Source organism: Phalacrocorax aristotelis, chromosome W, assembly GCF_949628215.1.
Source record: "Phalacrocorax aristotelis chromosome W, bGulAri2.1, whole genome shotgun sequence".
NCBI classification, from domain to species: Eukaryota; Metazoa; Chordata; class Aves; order Suliformes; family Phalacrocoracidae; genus Phalacrocorax; species Phalacrocorax aristotelis.
Window position 1 is genome coordinate 16,063,025 of NC_134310.1, and position 18,322 is coordinate 16,081,346.

Consider the following 18,322-nt stretch of genomic DNA (forward strand, 5'->3'; position numbering starts at 1 on the left):
GAAAGCATTGAAGACAGAGTTGTTTTGCTCTAACTTTTTCTTCATCCAGCTATTCTACCTTCCTAACTTGCAGAAGGACTGGCCTTCTAGTGAGTTTGTTTGCAGTGCCACATAGTATACACATACTCTACGTTTCATGGAAGATGAAAGGTTTCAAGTGCAGAGGTGAATGTGAATTGCATGATTATAGCAGAATGCTCTGTTCCTGAGTTGCTGATGGTATGTGATACCAACCAGAGGGGAAGCATCTCTCAAAAGGAGCAGTATTGATTGAAGATAGAGAACAGATTATTTCCCTGGCACTGGTGATATTTCCTTATGCCAGGATATCACTCCAGTTTCCCTAGCAGGAGTTACTTTATTGATGGAGATAAAAGATTTAGTTTTCAGTTGAGATTCCAGCTGATTTGGCACACTGACATGATTACATCTACAGAGGTAACAAACACTGATTATTTTTCTGTGTAACAAGATCAGCTTCTACTAAAATTTTCCAAGTTTGTATTATATCCAGACTTGAAAAAAAAAAGTGGCAGAATGTGTTTAAGACATTATTTGAAAACACTCTTCTGTCATGTTTACAAAGGGTATTTGGTATTTCTGCTTGCTTTCTATCCCAAAGTAACGCATACTTGCTGGCCTTTAGGAATAATTGAATAATCTACTTCATGGAGAAGGAAAGGACTTGCAGAGGTACATACAGGAGAAGATGGTTTACCAACCATGCCTTCAGGGTTGTGCATGCACATGGAGCAATTTGGAAGGAAAGGGGACTATTAAACTCTCAAGGGAAAAATATCAAGCATGCAGAAGAAATCTTGAGGCTGTTGGAGGCAGTCCAACTTCCTGAGAAAGTGGCAATCATGCACATTAAGGCACACTAGAAAGTGAGCTCAGAATTGGGAAAAGGAAATGAGCTAGCGGATAGAGAGGCAAAACAAATAACCAAAACAGAGGTAACAATGGAAGGAGCTCTGGTCCCCGATGGACGAATTTCTCTAGAAGGTAAGCCAAAATATACCAAGGAGGATCAGAAGCTTATCACAGATTTGGAAGGGTCATATAACAAAGAAGGGTAGACCCACACCCCACAGGGAAAATTAATCATTCCCTCCTGTCTAATATGGCATTTAGTAAGCGAGGAACATAGAAAAAGGCATTGGGAGACAGAAGCTCTATATAAATATTTAATTAGAGAAATTGTGGCCAGAAATTTATACACTACAGTAAGACAGGTGACTCAGCAGTGCGATATTTGCCTCCAAACTAAGCCTAAGAATAACCCCAGGCCAGAAATGGGCCAAATTGGGAAAGGCAATGGGCCTGGACAACAATGGCAGATTGATTTTACAGAACTCCCAAGAAAAGGGGGGTATCAATATTTACTGGTATTAACTGATACCTTTTCAGGTTGGCCAGAAGCATTCCTGACCAGAACAGCCAAGGCTCGGGAGGTAACTAAAATATTAGTACAAGAGATAATACCACGCTTTGGGGTTCCAGCTACCATATCCTCTGACAGAGGACCACATTTTACCTCAGAAGTGGTACAACAAATTAGCCACCATTTGGGTATAGATTGGCAGCTTCATACCCCATATCGCCCTCAATCGAGTGGCCAAGTGGAAAAAATGAACCACTTAATCAAACAGCAAATTGTGAAATTGGGACAAGAGGCAAATTTGACCTGGCCTCAGTCTCTCCCTTTAGCCCTTTTGCACATATGAACAAGACTGTGAGAAACTGAACTAAGGTATTGTTTATTAAGACTTATGTTAAAGCTCAATGTAAAGCATGCGAAGAATACCTCCCAGGCGTGCTTATGCAAGATAACCATCAGATGTCCAAACTTATCGACAGAGATAAGACAAGCAACCCCATATCACCAGGAAGCAGGAAACGACCCCCTAACAACAACTGAAGCATGCGAAAAGTACCTCCACTATCTCATTGAACATGGAAGTAAAGATGTATAAAGAGAGACTGTTTGAACTGCTCAGTACGGCAGTTGGCGGAGCGCAGACTCCCCTGCCGTCCAGCGCTGTATTTGCTCATATTCTACTTGCTACAATTAATAAAATTCTAATTGGATTATGATCCATTGTGGTCTCAATTTATGACAATTTGGTGCCGTGACTCGGATAAGGAACGGTGAGCTTCTGTCCTCCGGGGAGGCGCCCCGCGGCAATCCGCGGCCCCGCGACCGACAGCTTACCTCAACCTTACCGACGAACCTAAATTCTAGAATGATGAGCAAAGGAGAAACCGGTAAAATCCCATAAAAATTCTGTGCACGGGAGTCCGGACGAAGACGCAGGGCGCGTAAGTACATGGCGAATTTGTTCGCGGGTTTACCGTTCGGGCGGGATTGGGTTTCCTGGAATATAACGAGTGAGAGGTTCGCTATATTGAACCAGGCGAGTGCGGACCCTTAAGTACTGCGTTTCCCATCTCCCGCGAGGGACTGGGCCAGGAACAAGGGGAACGAGTGAGTGCGCGCTTGTGGATATTCCAGAAGATGGGGGCGAAGGGCAGCAAGCCTTCGACTCCCATGGGAAAGGTACCCACTGTACCTAAGAATACCCCTCTGGCATATATCCTAGACAATTGGAGATATTTCCCTGGAACCCTAGGGAAAGATAAACAGAAAATGATAAAATATTGTACTAGGATATGGGGAGGGAAGAAGATTTCTAAAGATGACGTTTGGCCAGTCTATGGGTCAGAAGAGGATTGGGTCAGACAACAATTAAACCTCTGGGTTAACAATAAAAAACCCCTTAACCCAGAAGAGAGTCAGTATGCGGAAGTGTGGCTAGAAAGACCGAGAGCTAGACTTTATCCACTGAATGAAGTAAAAACTGAACAAAAGAAAAAGAAGGAAGAGTTAGACGAAACCCTTCTAAGCCCCCCTCCCTATATTTCTCCTCCTGCTCCCGCAGCCCCTTCAGAGGTCCCCAGAGCACCCACTCCCCCACCAGAATCGGAACAAGGGTCTCCCCCTCCTCCTAGACGCGTAACTAGGAGTCAAAAAGGGGCAGCTCAGATGTATCCTTTAAGGGAAATGCCCATGGGGGGACCCCAACCTGTGATTGGATATATTTTTGTGCCCCTAAGTTCGGCTGACCTACGAGATTTTAAAAGAACCGAGATGGGAAACCTAATTGAAGACCCACTCGGAGTGGCAGAAAGATTAGATCAATTTTTGGGACCAAATCTTTATACTTGGGATGAGATGCAATCTATCCTTGGTCAATTATTTACTACCGAGGAAAGAGATATGATCAGGCGAGCAGGAATGAGACTGTGGGATGCTCAGCATGCCCAGGGACCCCAAGCAGATATTAAATGGCCACTCCAAAGACCTAATTGGGATAATCAGGATCCGGTGCATAGAACTCATATGCAGGACCTGAGAACTATAGTAATTCAAGGGATTAGAGAAGCAGTACCCCGTGGCCAGAATATCAATAAAGCATTTAATGAAATACAAAAGAAAGATGAGAGCCCTACTGAGTGGCTGGAACGACTGAGGAAAGCCCTTCAGCTGTATTCTGGGGTAAATCCAGACAACCCTTTAGGGCAAGCGCTCCTCAAAACTCAGTTTGTGGCAAAATCATGGGAAGATATCAGAAAGAAGATTGAAAAGTTAGAGGACTGGCAGAATAGAGGGTTGGATGAATTATTGAGGGAAGCTCAGAAAGTCTACGTAAGGCGGGAAGAAGAGAGCAGCAAGCGACAAGTAAAAATGATGGTAGCAGCAGTCAGAGAGGATCGCAAAGGGCGGACTGGTGAACACATCTGCTGGAACGAAACAAGGGAACGTGGTAGTAAAGAAGGAACAGAGATGTTGTTTTTACTGTGGAAAGAAGGGACATATAAAGACGAATTGCAGAGAAAGGATCAGGGATGAGGAAATATTAAAAACGGAATAGGAGAGTCAGGGGCTCTATATCTTAGGGGACCGGAGTCATCATGAGCCCTTGATAAAATTAAAAATAGGTCCCCATAAACAAGAGTTCACCTTTTTAGTAGACACTGGGGCTGAGAAATCGACTATTAGGCAAATACCTGAGGGATGTAAAGTTTCCCCTGAAAAGGTACAAGTAATTGGGGCAAAAGGAGAACCCTTTAAAGTAAGCAAAATCAAAAATGTGGTATTCGAAACTGAAAATAAATTTGGAATGGGTGAACTCTTGCTCGTCCCTGAAGCAGAATTTAATCTGTTAGGACGAGATTTAATTGTTGAATTGCAATTAGAAATTAAAGTAAAAAATCAAGAGCTAACGGTGTCTGCTTATCCTTTGACCGTAGATGATCAAAAACAAATTAACCCCGATGTCTGGTACTCTCCGGATACAATAAGTAAACTGGAAATCCCACCGATTAAAATTCAAATTTCCGAACCCCACATACCTGTGAGGATAAGGCAATATCCCATATCCCTAGAAGGACGGAGAGGATTGAAACCAGAAATTGATCGATTATTAGCACAAGGAATCTTAGAGCCTTGTATGTCACCCTTTAACACTCCCATTTTGCCTGTAAGGAAGCCAAATGGGAAATATCGGCTCGTACATGATTTAAGGGAAATAAACAAAAGAACTATCACCCGGTTCCCTGTAGTAGCAAATCCATACACACTGCTAAGCAAGCTAGGACCCCATAACTCCTGGTATAGTGTGGTTGATTTAAAGGATGCCTTTTGGGCCTGTCCACTGGCAGAAGAATGCCGTGATTATTTTGCCTTTGAATGGGAAGACATAGAGACAGGCCGCAGACAGCAATTGAGATGGACCGTGCTCCCCCAAGGGTTCACTGAGTCCCCTAACCTGTTTGGACAGGCCCTGGAAGAGATCTTAAAAGAATACCAGGTACAAACGGGAAATGTGCTGTTACAGTATGTAGATGATCTACTCATAGCAGGGAATAATAAGAAGGATGTAAGAAAAGAAACCATTCGACTTCTAAACTTTTTTGCACAACAGGGACTACGGGTATCACAAGAAAAGTTACAATTTGTGGAGGAAAAAGTGAAATATTTGGGGCATTATTTGTTTAACGGCAAGAAGATATTGGATCCGGAGCGCATTAAGGGAATTCTGGAATTACCTATGCCTGTCACTAAGAGGCAAATTCGACAAGCATTAGGGCTATTTGGGTATTGTAGACAATGGATAGAGAATTACAGCTTTAAAGTTAAATTCTTGTATGAACAACTGTCTAAAGACAAAATACCCAAGTGGACCCCTCAGGATCAAGATCAGTTTATCAGCCTCAAAAGGGAGTTAAGTCAAGCACCGGTTTTAAGCCTCCCAGATCTAAAGCGGCCATTCCATTTATTCGTTAACATACATGAAGGAACAGCATTCGGAGTATTAACTCAGGAATGGGCGGGACAAAAGAAACCAGTAGCATACTTATCAAAGCTGTTGGATCCTGTGAGCAGGGGTTGGCCAAGTTGTTTACAAATCGTTGTTGCTGCTGCCTTATTACTTGAAGAAACGAATCGTATTACCTTCAATGGGGAAGTTGTCCTATATGCGCCTCATAACATAAGGGGGGTGCTTCAACAAAAAGCAGAAAAATGGCTTACAGATAGCCGACTACTAAAGTATGAGGGAATACTCATAGAATCTCCAAAACTGTCCCTAAGGACTGTCGGAGCGGTTAACCCTGCAGAATTTTTATACCCAGGGGAAAGTACTGAGTTAATACACGATTGTCTTCAAACGATTGAACAACAAACACGAATTCGACCAGATCTAGAAGAAGAGGAATTACAACATGGAGAAATAATTTTTATAGATGGGTCATCTCGAATAGTGGAAGGTAAACGATTGTCAGGGTATGCCATCATTAAGTTGGATAAAGGAGAATTTAAGACAATAGAATCGGGCCCCCTGAGTGCCAGCTGGTCGGCTCAAGCCTGTGAGCTGTACGCATTGTGGAAAGCCTTAGTGTCACTGAAGGGAAAGGATGGAACTATATATACAGACTCACGCTATGCGTTCGGAGTAGTACATACCTTTGGGAAAATATGGGAGGAGAGAGGATTTGTTAACTCACAGGGAAAAGAACTGATACACCCAGAATTAATTCGGCGAGTTCTGGGGGCATTGAAAATACCAAATAAAATAGCAGTTGTACATATAAAGGGACACCAGCGAGGCACGAGTTATCAAGTTAGAGGAAATAATGCAGCTGATACAGAAGCAAAACGAGTAGCAGGCAATTATAGTACGATTTTGACTATGCAGCAAGTACCTGTTAGTAATAATTTGAGTTTTGAGTCTGCAGAAAAGGAAAAACTAGAACAAATGGGAGCTAAGGAACAAGATGGTAAGTACATATTGCCAGATGGGAGAGAAGTCTTGCCGAAGGGCATAGCACTCGAAATCTTTTCAAAAATACACAGTAAAACACACTGGGGAACCCAGGCGTTAGTTGATCATTTCAATCAACAGTTTGCCTGTATAAGCGTATATAACATAGCAAAGGCAGTCACTGCAGCCTGCGAGACCTGTCAAAAGGTTAATCGAAACAACATGAGACGAAAACCTCTTGGAGGACGTTCCCCAGCATACAGACCTTTCTCACACATACAAGTGGATTTTACTGAACTACCCAGGGTAGGGCGTTACAAATATTTATTAGTGATGGTGGATCATTTAACACATTATGTTGAGGCTTTTCCTACCTCTAAAGCAACTGCTAACCAAGTTACTAAGGTATTACTTGAACATATTATATCTCGATATGGAGTACCCGATGTAATCGATTCAGACAGAGGAACACACTTTGTGTCAAAAATTGTTAGAAATCTAACAGGAAGTTTAGGTATTAAGTGGGAATATCATACGCCATGGCATCCACAAAGTTCGGGAAAAGTTGAAAGGATGAACGGAGAAATCAAAACTATTTTGACTAAATTAATGATAGAAACCAAATTATCATGGGTTAAGTGCCTACCCATGGCACTATTAATTCTCAGAACCAGGCCCCGAGCAGATGTAGGGATATCAGCGTTTGAACTGGTGTATGGAATGCCCTATAGAATCGAAAGTCCACAAACAAATGTTTTAATTCGAGATCATGTGATTAATGAATATGTTTCACAATTAGCAGAACATCGTAACAAGCTTTGGGAACATGGACTAATTGTGCAACGACCCCCATTGGACTTAAAAATTCACAATTTTAAACCTGGGGACTGGATATTGGTTAAAACGTGGAAAGAAGAAACCCTAAAACCCAATTGGGAGGGACCTTATCTTGTTTTGCTTACAACAGAAACAGCTGTCCGGACTGTTGAGCGTGGATGGACTCATGCCAGTCGCATTAAAGGCCCAGTGACGAGACCCCACTGGAAAGTAATCAGTACTCCAGGTGACACCAAGATAACTCTGAAAGGATAACGTAATGATAAGAACTTTAGTTGATTATTTTGCCGCATTACCTTTTGGTATAAAGTGTATATTGCTGTTTATATTTGCTATAATTATCTTTTTTAATCTATTATATATGGAAGCGTACGAAGTGTGTTGAAGGAAATTGCTAAACTTATGTAGTAACACAATATTGAATATAGAGGAAAAGCTAATAAGCACTTTAGATATACAAATTAGATGCAATCATTTGAACTGCAATTGTTATCCATTTGCTCGTTGCAAGTGTAAGGTATGCCAGGATAAATGGTGGACACACTGTGAATATGGATACCCTCCGATAGGAGTTTGCACACAGTGTTGGAAAATCCAAAGAACTCTCACTGAGTGGAAATTAAAAACAATTAGAGTCGGAACAAGAAATTATTCGAGGATCCCATGAATGGTGGAAAGTTTTGCCAAAGGAATAAACCCTTAGTATTATTGTTACCATTCCAACGAATCAATCCCCTTTGTGGTTGAAATTTTGGCTACAAAGTGCAGAAGGGAAGTACTAGCTGTGTCTTGCTTAGTCTCATTAGTTAAAGCTGCAAAGTGGGAGGCCTATATAAACAGGCAGAAAGCCTGAAACAGCTGTTCTCCTGAAGATTTCCCTTGCTGCCAAGAAGATGGTACACCCCGTGGCTCGAAGCAACCGAGTCGACGGGCGAGGCAGAGGAGGAACAAACTGTGGAGAAAAGAACCAGAACAATGAGGCGCAAGAGCAGCTATGGTCGAACTTCCCCAAGACTGGTAAAAGTGTACTTAAATTGGAAAAATTGACAGACACCCTTTTTCCTGGTATATCGTTAGTTTTATTATCGATAATAGCCCAAACAAATGGAAAAGGAAACCCTCATGAACCCATGAATTGGACAATAACAAACATACAATATCCAAATAAGCCAATCCAAGCACAAATTATGGAGGGGGGAACAGTTAGTTTCAATATAAGTTTGCGTTACTTAATCGATGGAGAAATGGATAAGAATTGCAAGCCAATTTATATATGCCCAGCATCGAACCCTGGTAAATCATACTGTAATCGTCCAGACCATTATTATTGTGCATACTGGGGATGCGAAACATGGGCCTCTGAATGGTCTGCATCTGGAGATCAAAATCTAGAAATCAAATGGTCACCACAAATATGTCAAAAGAGAAATTGGAGCTACACAGATAGTTACTATAATGGTACATGTAATCATAAAGATATTGGATGTACAGGCATTAATATAACCATAAAAGATCCTAGTCAGGACTTCTGGCTTGTAGGAAAATTTTGGGGAATTAGATATTACGAACAAGGTGTAGATAGAGGGGGTATTTTTCAAATTATGAAGAAACCGATGCCCCACGATCCTTTGCCAATAGGACCAAATCTGGTCCTGAATCCGCTCACTTCCTCTGAAGAAAAGATGGCCCCCGTAATTGTCATAACCCCTTCCTCAGGCTCTCCTTCGAAAACAACTAATGATGCTGTGACTGAATTCTCTTTATCCAGAGATCTAGAGTTGTCAGAACCCAAGGACCCCTTATGGAATCTAATGCAAGCCTCTTATCGTGCCCTTAATGAAAGCAAACCAAATTTAACTGAAGAATGCTGGTTATGTTATAATATTAGACCACCATATTTTGAGGCAGTTGGAAAACCAGGTATGATTCGATGGTCTAATGGTTTAAACCCACAAGAATGTCAATGGGATGACCAGAAGAATCATACGCAAGGAATTACTATTCAATTAGTAACGGGTCAGGGAAAATGTATAGGCACAGTGCCCGAAAAGTATCAGCCTTTGTGCAGCCGAATAGTCACTAACACCAATATAGAGAAACACAAAAATAAAAAGGACAAATGGGCTATCCCGACACCAGGAGCTAAATGGGTTTGTTCAGACATCGGAATAACGCCTTGCCTATCCTTGAACGTGTTTAATGAATCTCAGTTTTGCATACAGGTGATTATTGTTCCTCGCCTAATCTATCACACCTCTGAGGAGGTGCTACGCCACTTTGAAGGAAACCTGAATAGACAAAAACGAGAGCCAATTACGGCAGTAACCCTAGCTACACTGCTGATAGCGGGTGGAGTTGGAGCAAGTACAGGCATAGCCTCCCTGGTAAAAGGTCAGGAGTTGCAAAATTTGCAGATGGCTGTAGATGAGGATTTAGCAAAAATAGAGCAATCTATTCAAAATTTAGCCACTTCAGTAAAATCTTTATCAGAAGTGGTGCTGCAAAATAGGAGAGGATTAGACCTATTGTTCTTAAAGGAAGGAGGGTTATGCGTAGCTCTCAATGAAGAATGTTGTTCGTTTGCTGACCATACGGGAGTAGTCCAAGACACCATGTCTGAACTCCGGAAAAGGTTAGAACAACGTAAAAAAGATCGTGAAGCGGGCAAGTTATGGTATGAAAGCTGGTTTAATGTTTCACCTTGGCTAACCACTTTGTTGTCTGCTTTAGCAGGACCGCTTATTATGTTGATTCTGGGACTTATATTTGGACCTTGTATATTACGCTGTATTTTACATTTTATTAAAGAACGGTTTGACCCAGCTAAATTGCTTATTTTGACTACAAGGTCTGAAGCAAAATATAAGAGTGTATCTATTAATGAAGATGACGATTGTTGTGAATGCATTATGCCACATAAGAACTATGATTGTAATTGTGAGATATTACCTTGTGAGTGTTATGATAAATGTCGGAATTGTGGAAGAAGATTTGCCTGCAGTGCCGAAAATGAAAGTAGTGTCTAATAAACAATAATAGGATAAAAAGAAAAAGGGGGGATTGTGAGAAACTGAACTAAGGTATTGTTTATTAAGACTTATGTTAAAGCTCAATGTAAAGCATGCGAAGAATACCTCCCAGGCGTGCTTATGCAAGATAACCATCAGATGTCCAAACTTATCGACAGAGATAAGACAAGCAACCCCATATCACCAGGAAGCAGGAAACGACCCCCTAACAACAACTGAAGCATGCGAAAAGTACCTCCACTATCTCATTGAACATGGAAGTAAAGATGTATAAAGAGAGACTGTTTGAACTGCTCAGTACGGCAGTTGGCGGAGCGCAGACTCCCCTGCCGTCCAGCGCTGTATTTGCTCATATTCTACTTGCTACAATTAATAAAATTCTAATTGGATTATGATCCATTGTGGTCTCAATTTATGACAAGACCAAGGGCAAAAGAAGGACTGAGCCCCTTTGAAATCTTGTATGGAAGACCCTATGGGATACAGGGAGGAATATCCATACAAGCTGGGGATGAAATCATAACTTCCTATATGGTGGCATTGGGCAAACAGCTCAATAAAGTCAGAAAGCATGTAGTTGAGGCTCGAGGTAGGGGTTTAGATGGACCTGTACATAATATCCAGCCTGGAGATTATGTGTACATAAAGTCTCTTGCAGAAAAAACTCAGGAACCACAGTGGGAAGGACCATTCCAGGTACTCCTCACCTCCTTTACAGCAATCAAGATCAAAGAGCAGAGTGCCTGTATACATCACACTAGGGTGAAGAAAGTACCGCAAAAGGTTTGGACTTCTGAAGTCCAGGGATCCTTGAAGCTCAAACTGCAGAGGTAGAATGCAGATTAAGGTTTGCGTAATCCTGATAAATCTACAGGCAATTAGCATAGCTACCTGGCAAGAAAATTCGTATGTACAATTGACACAGAATATTACTCTAATTATAAACAAGACCGATTGTTGGGTTTATACTCAAATGCCAAGGCACTCTGGTCATGGAGTGCCCTTATAGGAGTCCCATTGCCACTAAATATCTCTTGGACAGATTACACTTTCTGGCAAAATACTACTCTCAGGAAAGATCCCCAAACCAAGTGGGGCCAGGGGTTGGGAATGAAAACAATAACAGCCAATACCTCAGGAGACCACTGCCTGGTAAGCTCAAGAAATGGCATGTTTGTTGGAGAATATTTAAATTGCAATGAGTCCATCTCATTGAACATGACAAATATTGACCCAGCATTCCAGTCACTTAATTATACTGGCCTCCCAGTTCCTCTAGGGACAGGTTGTGTGGTACAGCAGCTTGGAAGACTTTGCCTCTGGGGTGACGGGGAGCCCTGATCCCCAACATCACTATTATTGATAAAACAGCACAGAATCCCTCGAGAAGAGGATGGAGAGACACTTTAATCAGAAACCGAAGAACAAATAACCCCTTAATAGAAAGGCCGACAGGCTACCATAGCTTTGTGCGGTGGCTAATTCCATCCCTGGGGGTTAGCGAGTTGGAGAAGGCCATAGTAAACATCTCGGCTGTAATAGAGATAATTGAGAATAAAACTGTAGATGCCATCAGGGCACTCCAAGAAGAAACTACTGGTTTATCGAAAATAGTATAACAAAATCGTATGGCCCTAGACTTATTATTAGCCTCACAGGGAGGGGTATGCACAGTAGTCAATGCCAGCTCTTGCACGTATGTAGACCAAAGTGGGCGAATCGCTGCTGACATACAGGGGATCAGAGAACAATCAAAATTCTTACATAGAGTAACTCAAGACGACACGTCCTGGGGGTTTTTCGAGCTATGGGAAAAACTAACTACTTGGTTCCCAAATTTAACATGGCTAAAACAGTTATTTGTTACTATAATAATCATTATAGTCTTATCCATAGTCCTTTGCATAGCAGTACGAGGTGCCTTATGGTGTTTCTGGAGTACAGGAGATTCCTACAGTGAATGGAAAAAGAACCAACTGCGACGAAGACTGGAATCTGGCAAATACTTTGAGAATGTTAGATAAAGAAACATTGTATTAGAATATTAGAATAAGACTATTAGATAAAGAAACACTGTATTAGATTGGGGTGTAGTAAAAGAATTTACTAACTCTGTAGAAAAGGGGGGACTGAAAGGGGGAAAACAAAAGTTAACTGTTCTATTGCTGAATGCTTATCCAGCTGAAAGTTAATTGTCGCGGAACGCTTATCTAGCCGCTGTGTAAAATAATTAGCAAGGAGGCCTGGAATCCACCTGCGATAAGGATTGAAAATTGTCTCAAGAACCAGCTAAAACCGACTTTGCAGTTTGGACAAGTGTCAAGAGATAACTGAGTCTGCGCAAAACCAAAAGGTTACTAGCGGTGACGAAGAGGAGCCAGCAGCCTTCATCTTTACGACCCCCAATGACCACCACGAGGAGGCGCTGCGCAAGCTCAGTTGGGAAAGATTTATGGAAATAACTTTTTTTGGCTAATTTTACTACGAAGCGGGGAAAGGTCATGCATATGTATAGGCGTATTGGGAAATCTTATGTATATGTAATGCTTTACTGTATAAATCCAAGACAAACTATCACACGGGCGCGCACGACTTTGGTGGGACTACCCCCCATGCTGCCCAGCGCTGAATAAACATACCTACTTTACAATCTTACAGATTGTGGAGTCCGCTTTCTGCACGTCATAACTTCTTGTCATAATTCACTAGTTGTGAGACTGGAAGCTGTATGACACTGTAAAATGCCTCAGGCAAAGCAAATTTTGTATAAGCAGTTGTACAGATGTAAATAAAAAAAGTTTAATTTATACCTGGAAATTACAGCTTGTGTGAAATAAGACAACATATACAGGGAATACTGTAGGCAACCTGATAAGCTGTCCTCTGTAAACTGTCTCTTTAATAGCACATCCTCTTTATCGATTCATATATTAGTATTTATGCAGTTGCAAGAGTTCCTCTTTTTCTTTTATCCTCCCTTATTGTAGAGAGCCGCCGGGCCACCGCTCATCCGCGCGCGGGCGCCTGAAGCACGAGCCGCCGGTAGCACGCGGGAGCCACGCGACGGGCACCCCCGCCGCCCCCTTCCAGAGCGGGGAGAGGGACACCGCATGACCTGTCCGCTCCGACCTTCGCGTTCCCCTCACTCCTTCCGGGTTGGCGGGCAGGCAGATAGGCCCAAGGTCAGTCAGTACTGCGGCGGGGTTGGTGGGTGTGTTGTTCTGTGGTGTGGTGGGCTGGGGGATGCGCGGGGACATTTTCGCTTTCTCCTGCCATTGCTGAGGAGAAGGCTGTGGTGTCCTGCTTTTGCAGCACCCAGGGAGAGGCGGGAACGAAGGGTAGGCGGACGTGTGGAGAAGGTAGGTGACGCGGAAAGGGTCCCCCGGGAGCGCTCGTAGGTGGGGGGCGGAGAGGTGGTGGCTCCGAGCATCCCCCTGGGCGGGCGCGATGGCCGCCGGTCGTTGTGGCTGTGGGGAGCGGCGGAGGGTGAGCCGCGGAGGGCGAGCCGCCTGCCCAAGGTTAGTCAGTGGCCACGGGCTGTAAATTAGCAGCGGAAGTGAAACAGGGCCGCCGCCTTGTGGGCCGCGCCGGTGGGGAGCGGTGAGTCGCTGTCGTCGTGAGCCGTGGGGAGGGAAGGGACGGCACGGCATGGCACGGCATGTTAGTGCCTCTATAAACACGGACGGCGGATTCCGGGCGAAGAACCCTTCCCTCTGCCGGCAGCCAGTAGCCACCTGCTAGCGAGGGCGGTCCAGCAGCTGGCGGGGAGCGCGGACCGGCTCTCCTGCCTGTTCCTCGCTGCCCCACTTTTCCTGGTGGTGCCTTTCCTACTGTGAGTGTCTGCTTTGGTATGTCTCCTGATGCCTGTAAGCTGCTGTCCTGCTCAGGGTAACTCCTTTGGGAGCTCTAGCAGGGGTTTGAATTGTTTGTGTGGTTCCTTGGGGTGCAGGAGATTTTCACTTGTCAGAGTTGCTTGTTTAGAGCAACGGCGTAAAGAGAATACAGTCTTGAGTCACAGAAATATCAATCTGTAGGTCAACTTGTAATGTCAATTCTCTCGTGGGCTTACTGCTTCAGTTTGATATTTGCCTTACTCAGTTTGGAAAAACTGGATTTTGTTTTCTAGCTAGGGAGAAATGATCGTCTCGTGGCTAGTGTCGGTTGACTGAAGTTGCTGAGTTTACATATCTTCTGTCTAGTATTGTTAATAATTCTTGCTTTGTTTTTACATGTGCAGCAGGGATTCCATACGTGGCAAGGAGTCTGCTGTGAGGTCTGGGTGAAATGGTGAACCTTCTGCATATTGCTGTTAGTGGGTGCTCAACTCCTGTTTTTGGCAATTTGTTACCACCTAAGGTGCATTCTGCAAAGATGCCGTGTTTGCGAATGTTTAGAATGCACCAGATGCTCAGGTCTCAGGCAGCTCCAAAGCCAGGTAAATTGATTAAACTATTGTAAATAAACTTTTATTTAAAAACTTGAAGATAGCTTGAATTTTTCTTTTATATATGTGTTAGTACAGAAAAGACTTAAAAAGAACACTCTTAAATGATGTCAGCAGCTTACTTGAGTCAGTTGCAGTACAATTTTACACTGGTTTAAAAGGGCTTATGCAGAAGGTGTTTGTGTTTATTATGAATACTTTGGATCCAAATATCAGGGTAGGTGATCAGAGCTCCTGCTGACACCTTGCTTGAGGGAAGTATTTAAACAAATGCTGTTCTTACTTAAAAGCCTGAGTTCCCCACAAGTTTTGGTAGTGCAACTCTGTGTGCATGCAGGGGAAAATACAGCTCTCGCAAAGAGAGCATCTGCAAGCATGACTATATGTAGATGCAGTTATCCCATCTAAGAAAAATCTCTTAACTTTGTTCAGGAAACTTTTATGTTGTACCATGTTGAAAAACTTTTGATCTGCATCTTCACATGTAGGGTTTGTTAGTATATTTGTACTGATTATGTTTTAGTGCAGATAATGGACAGGTTCAGGTATTTTCAGGGGGAAAAAAAGGAGAGGGGAATGGGGGCATCCTTGGTTCCAGTTTATGATGTGAGCTGGGTGTATGAAAATCAGAACTGACATTTTTTTTCTCTGTCCTACACTGTGCATAGCTTGACAGCTAGAAGGCTGGAGAATATGTAAAACTGGTTTAATGATGGTTTTCCTTGTTATCCTGCATGGGTCATGTCTCCCTGAAGGAATTTAGAGACCCTGCTTCAGTGATCATCTAGGGTCTTCTCAGTCTGGGACAGATTAATGTGAAGAGTTAGACTGATTGTATACGTGATGTTTGGTTCTTTGACACATGCACAGTAGGTACTGCATTTGATATTTTGGAGGCTTAGAAAAGTAGCACTGTTTGTGAACAGAAGTGTCTGGTTGTGAAAACACAGGATGTAAAATTAGACCATGTAACTTGGAAAAGCCTTCGTTGCATGGAATTTCTGGCAATACTAACAGTGGCTGGTGTATTTTGGGGTCCTTTCAAATCAATGGCCCGATGTTTGGGGCTTCTGAAGAAATGTGATAAGAAGAGTTTCTTTACTCTGAGGGCTTCTGGTAATCTGTATCGTATGGCTTTTTGCCACAGTTGCATGGTGAAACCTGAATTTCTTTGCTGTGACTGACAGCCCAGGGATCTGGGGTCTGTCAGAACTGATCGGGTAATGGTTTTGCCATCCCGTGAATTTGTGGTGCTCCAAATTTTTTTTTCCCATATTCCATATCTGAATGAAAGAGACATCTGTCTGTCTTGATATGGCAAATTGCCCCTTGGTTGGGAGTGTTAACGTGGAGCATAGGAAACTAGGTTCAAAGTCCTTTCTTGGATGTCCCAGGTAAGTGCCCTTGTTGTTTGAGTTTGGAATCAATCTTTGGCTTTGACCACAAATTTGATCATGAAACGGAAAGATCTCTTCAGTTTTACTGAAATCAGTATGCTTGTGTGTATGTATTTCTTGTTTTTATGAATCAGTTTTCAGAAATTTTACCACAAGGATGGAGAATTCTGATTAGCGCCATGTGTTTAAGCATTCAGTGCTGTCCCTTCAGATCTCTCATGTGGGAGCTCTTATTTAAGAGAGGGTAGTATTCATGCAATGCAGTTATTTAATGCTGAGAATTATAAGTTTGATAAGTATTTTGGCTGATAATTAAGCTGTCCTTATAGTTCATTTTGGTAACATGAGATTTGTCATTCAGTAGAGGACAAATCAAGGATAAAACAGTAATTGAATGACAAATTAGTAGCAGTACTGTTGTCTATGTATACTTTTTAAGTGGTCCTGAATCAAAATTTAACAGCATATAAAATAACTATGTTTTATTCTTACTTTTAGAAATTATCTTTGATTTTATTGACACTTGGTAAAATCACCGTAATACTAAGAAGAGTAAGTTTTCAGAATAGGCTAGTGTCACAGTAATTCTTCTTAAGTCTGTAGTTATTACTTCCATTCTCTCAGATTAGCTTTCATTTAGTCCAGGATATGTTATATACAGGAACAACAGCTGCCTGGGGAGTGAAGAGATTTGGAGTTGGATGAAAAGTAAATTTGGAGGATGGATACTTTTCTTATTGCTATTTATTTTGCTGCTGTTTTCTTTGTTTTTTAGAAACATAGGAATTTTTATACAGGAATAAACAGGTATTTCAGTAACCTATCTCAAATAGTTGCTAGCACCAGATGCTTCAGAAACAGATGCAAAACTTTCTCAAGCCCTGGGGAAGGTGCTTACGGAGTGACTAATTCAGAGGTTTCCAATATACTTCCAAATTGGTTTGTTCTACAGCTCTGTGACTTTTACCCCTCTCTAAGGATTTTTTAATGTCCTTTTTACTTTTATGCCGTTTTCTTAAAATTTCCTGGTTTTTTTTCTAAATCTTGCAGAACTTTTAAACCTATAACAGCTTATTGTCAATTAATTCTCTAGATAAGCTGTACATTATTTATAAACCATATACATTCTCCTTTAATTTCTTTGGATTTTTGTGTCTCCTTACTTGTGTAAGAAGAGGTGTTTGTTTAATCTTCTGTACCATTCCTTTTTTTTTTTTCTTCTTCTTTTATTTTCCCCCAAAGCATCATATTGCTGTTCTTCGGAATATGTCCTCATCTTCAGAACAGGTGAGGTGGTTTGTTTAAAGCTGATGTTAGAGTAACTTAAAAGTTAGGCAGGTTTCATCTCCTGTTTTCCTATCCCAGAGCATGTGGCATAAATCAAAACTTCTCCTTTCTCTAAGTCAGTCTCTAATACTTGTTGATAATATTTTACTACAGGTTACTTCCTGAAACCAGGTTAAGGAGATATAAAAACCCTGTATTTCTCTCTATTTCTCTACATACAACGTTCTGAGTTCTTGATAGTTTTAATTTAGGTTCTTCTCTAAACACTCAGTTTGTAGATGAAACTTAAATGGAGAAGGTCGCTTTTATAGTTATTTTTAATTGTTTGATTTCTAAAGCTTGGAGATGTAGATTACCTACTTATTTTGTTTACTTGAAGTTTGAAACTGTGCTTTGCACATGTCCTCATTATGCAGTGGAGATTATGTTAAGGGGGTGAGAAAGCATAGTAATAAGATTGGCTTACTTAAAAATACAGTATTCTTATTAGTTTTTCTGAATTCTAATTTATGTACATTGGATACTAAGATTCTAAGGCCTGTGAATTTTAATGATTCTACTTTTGATAGTGGCAAAATCCTTTTTGTGTTTATTCTTTGTATCTCCTACTCAATGAACAATACATTCAAAATCATGTGACCAAAAACGGTGCTCAAGGTATGTGTAACTTGGTCTGTTTTTGGAAAATGTTCTTGATGTCATAAAGCAGTAAGTTACTAAAACATACCCAAAGCAGTTCTTAAAGAGATTATCTGACATGGAGGCTTAGAAAGGCAACTTGGAAGCTTTGCTCCATCACGCAGTTCTAAACCCATGGCAAGGACAGCAGATGTACTATCTCAAAATAAAACCTAAATCAAGATCCTAAGTTTATAATTCTAGATTTCAACCTTTCAAAACTAATAACTTTGAAATTGCTGAGTTCAACAAACCAAATCTGTGCTCTGTGTTAATAATATAGCTTCCTTCAAACATATTATTTATCATATCCTGTCCTGAAGC

The 18,322-nt window shown here is 41.7% G+C and overlaps 1 protein-coding gene across 1 annotated transcript; it reads left to right on the plus strand.

The window, feature by feature from the left end:
• The first annotated feature begins 1,739 nt into the window (after positions 1–1,739).
• Positions 1,740–7,418, plus strand: LOC142049669 (protein NYNRIN-like). Its single transcript, XM_075077601.1, has 2 exons — positions 1,740–2,322; positions 4,989–7,418. The coding sequence occupies exon 2, from the start codon at positions 5,115–5,117 to the stop codon at positions 7,416–7,418; it is 2,304 nt and encodes a 767-aa protein (XP_074933702.1). The 5' UTR covers positions 1,740–2,322; positions 4,989–5,114.
• The last annotated feature ends 10,904 nt before the right edge of the window (positions 7,419–18,322 follow it).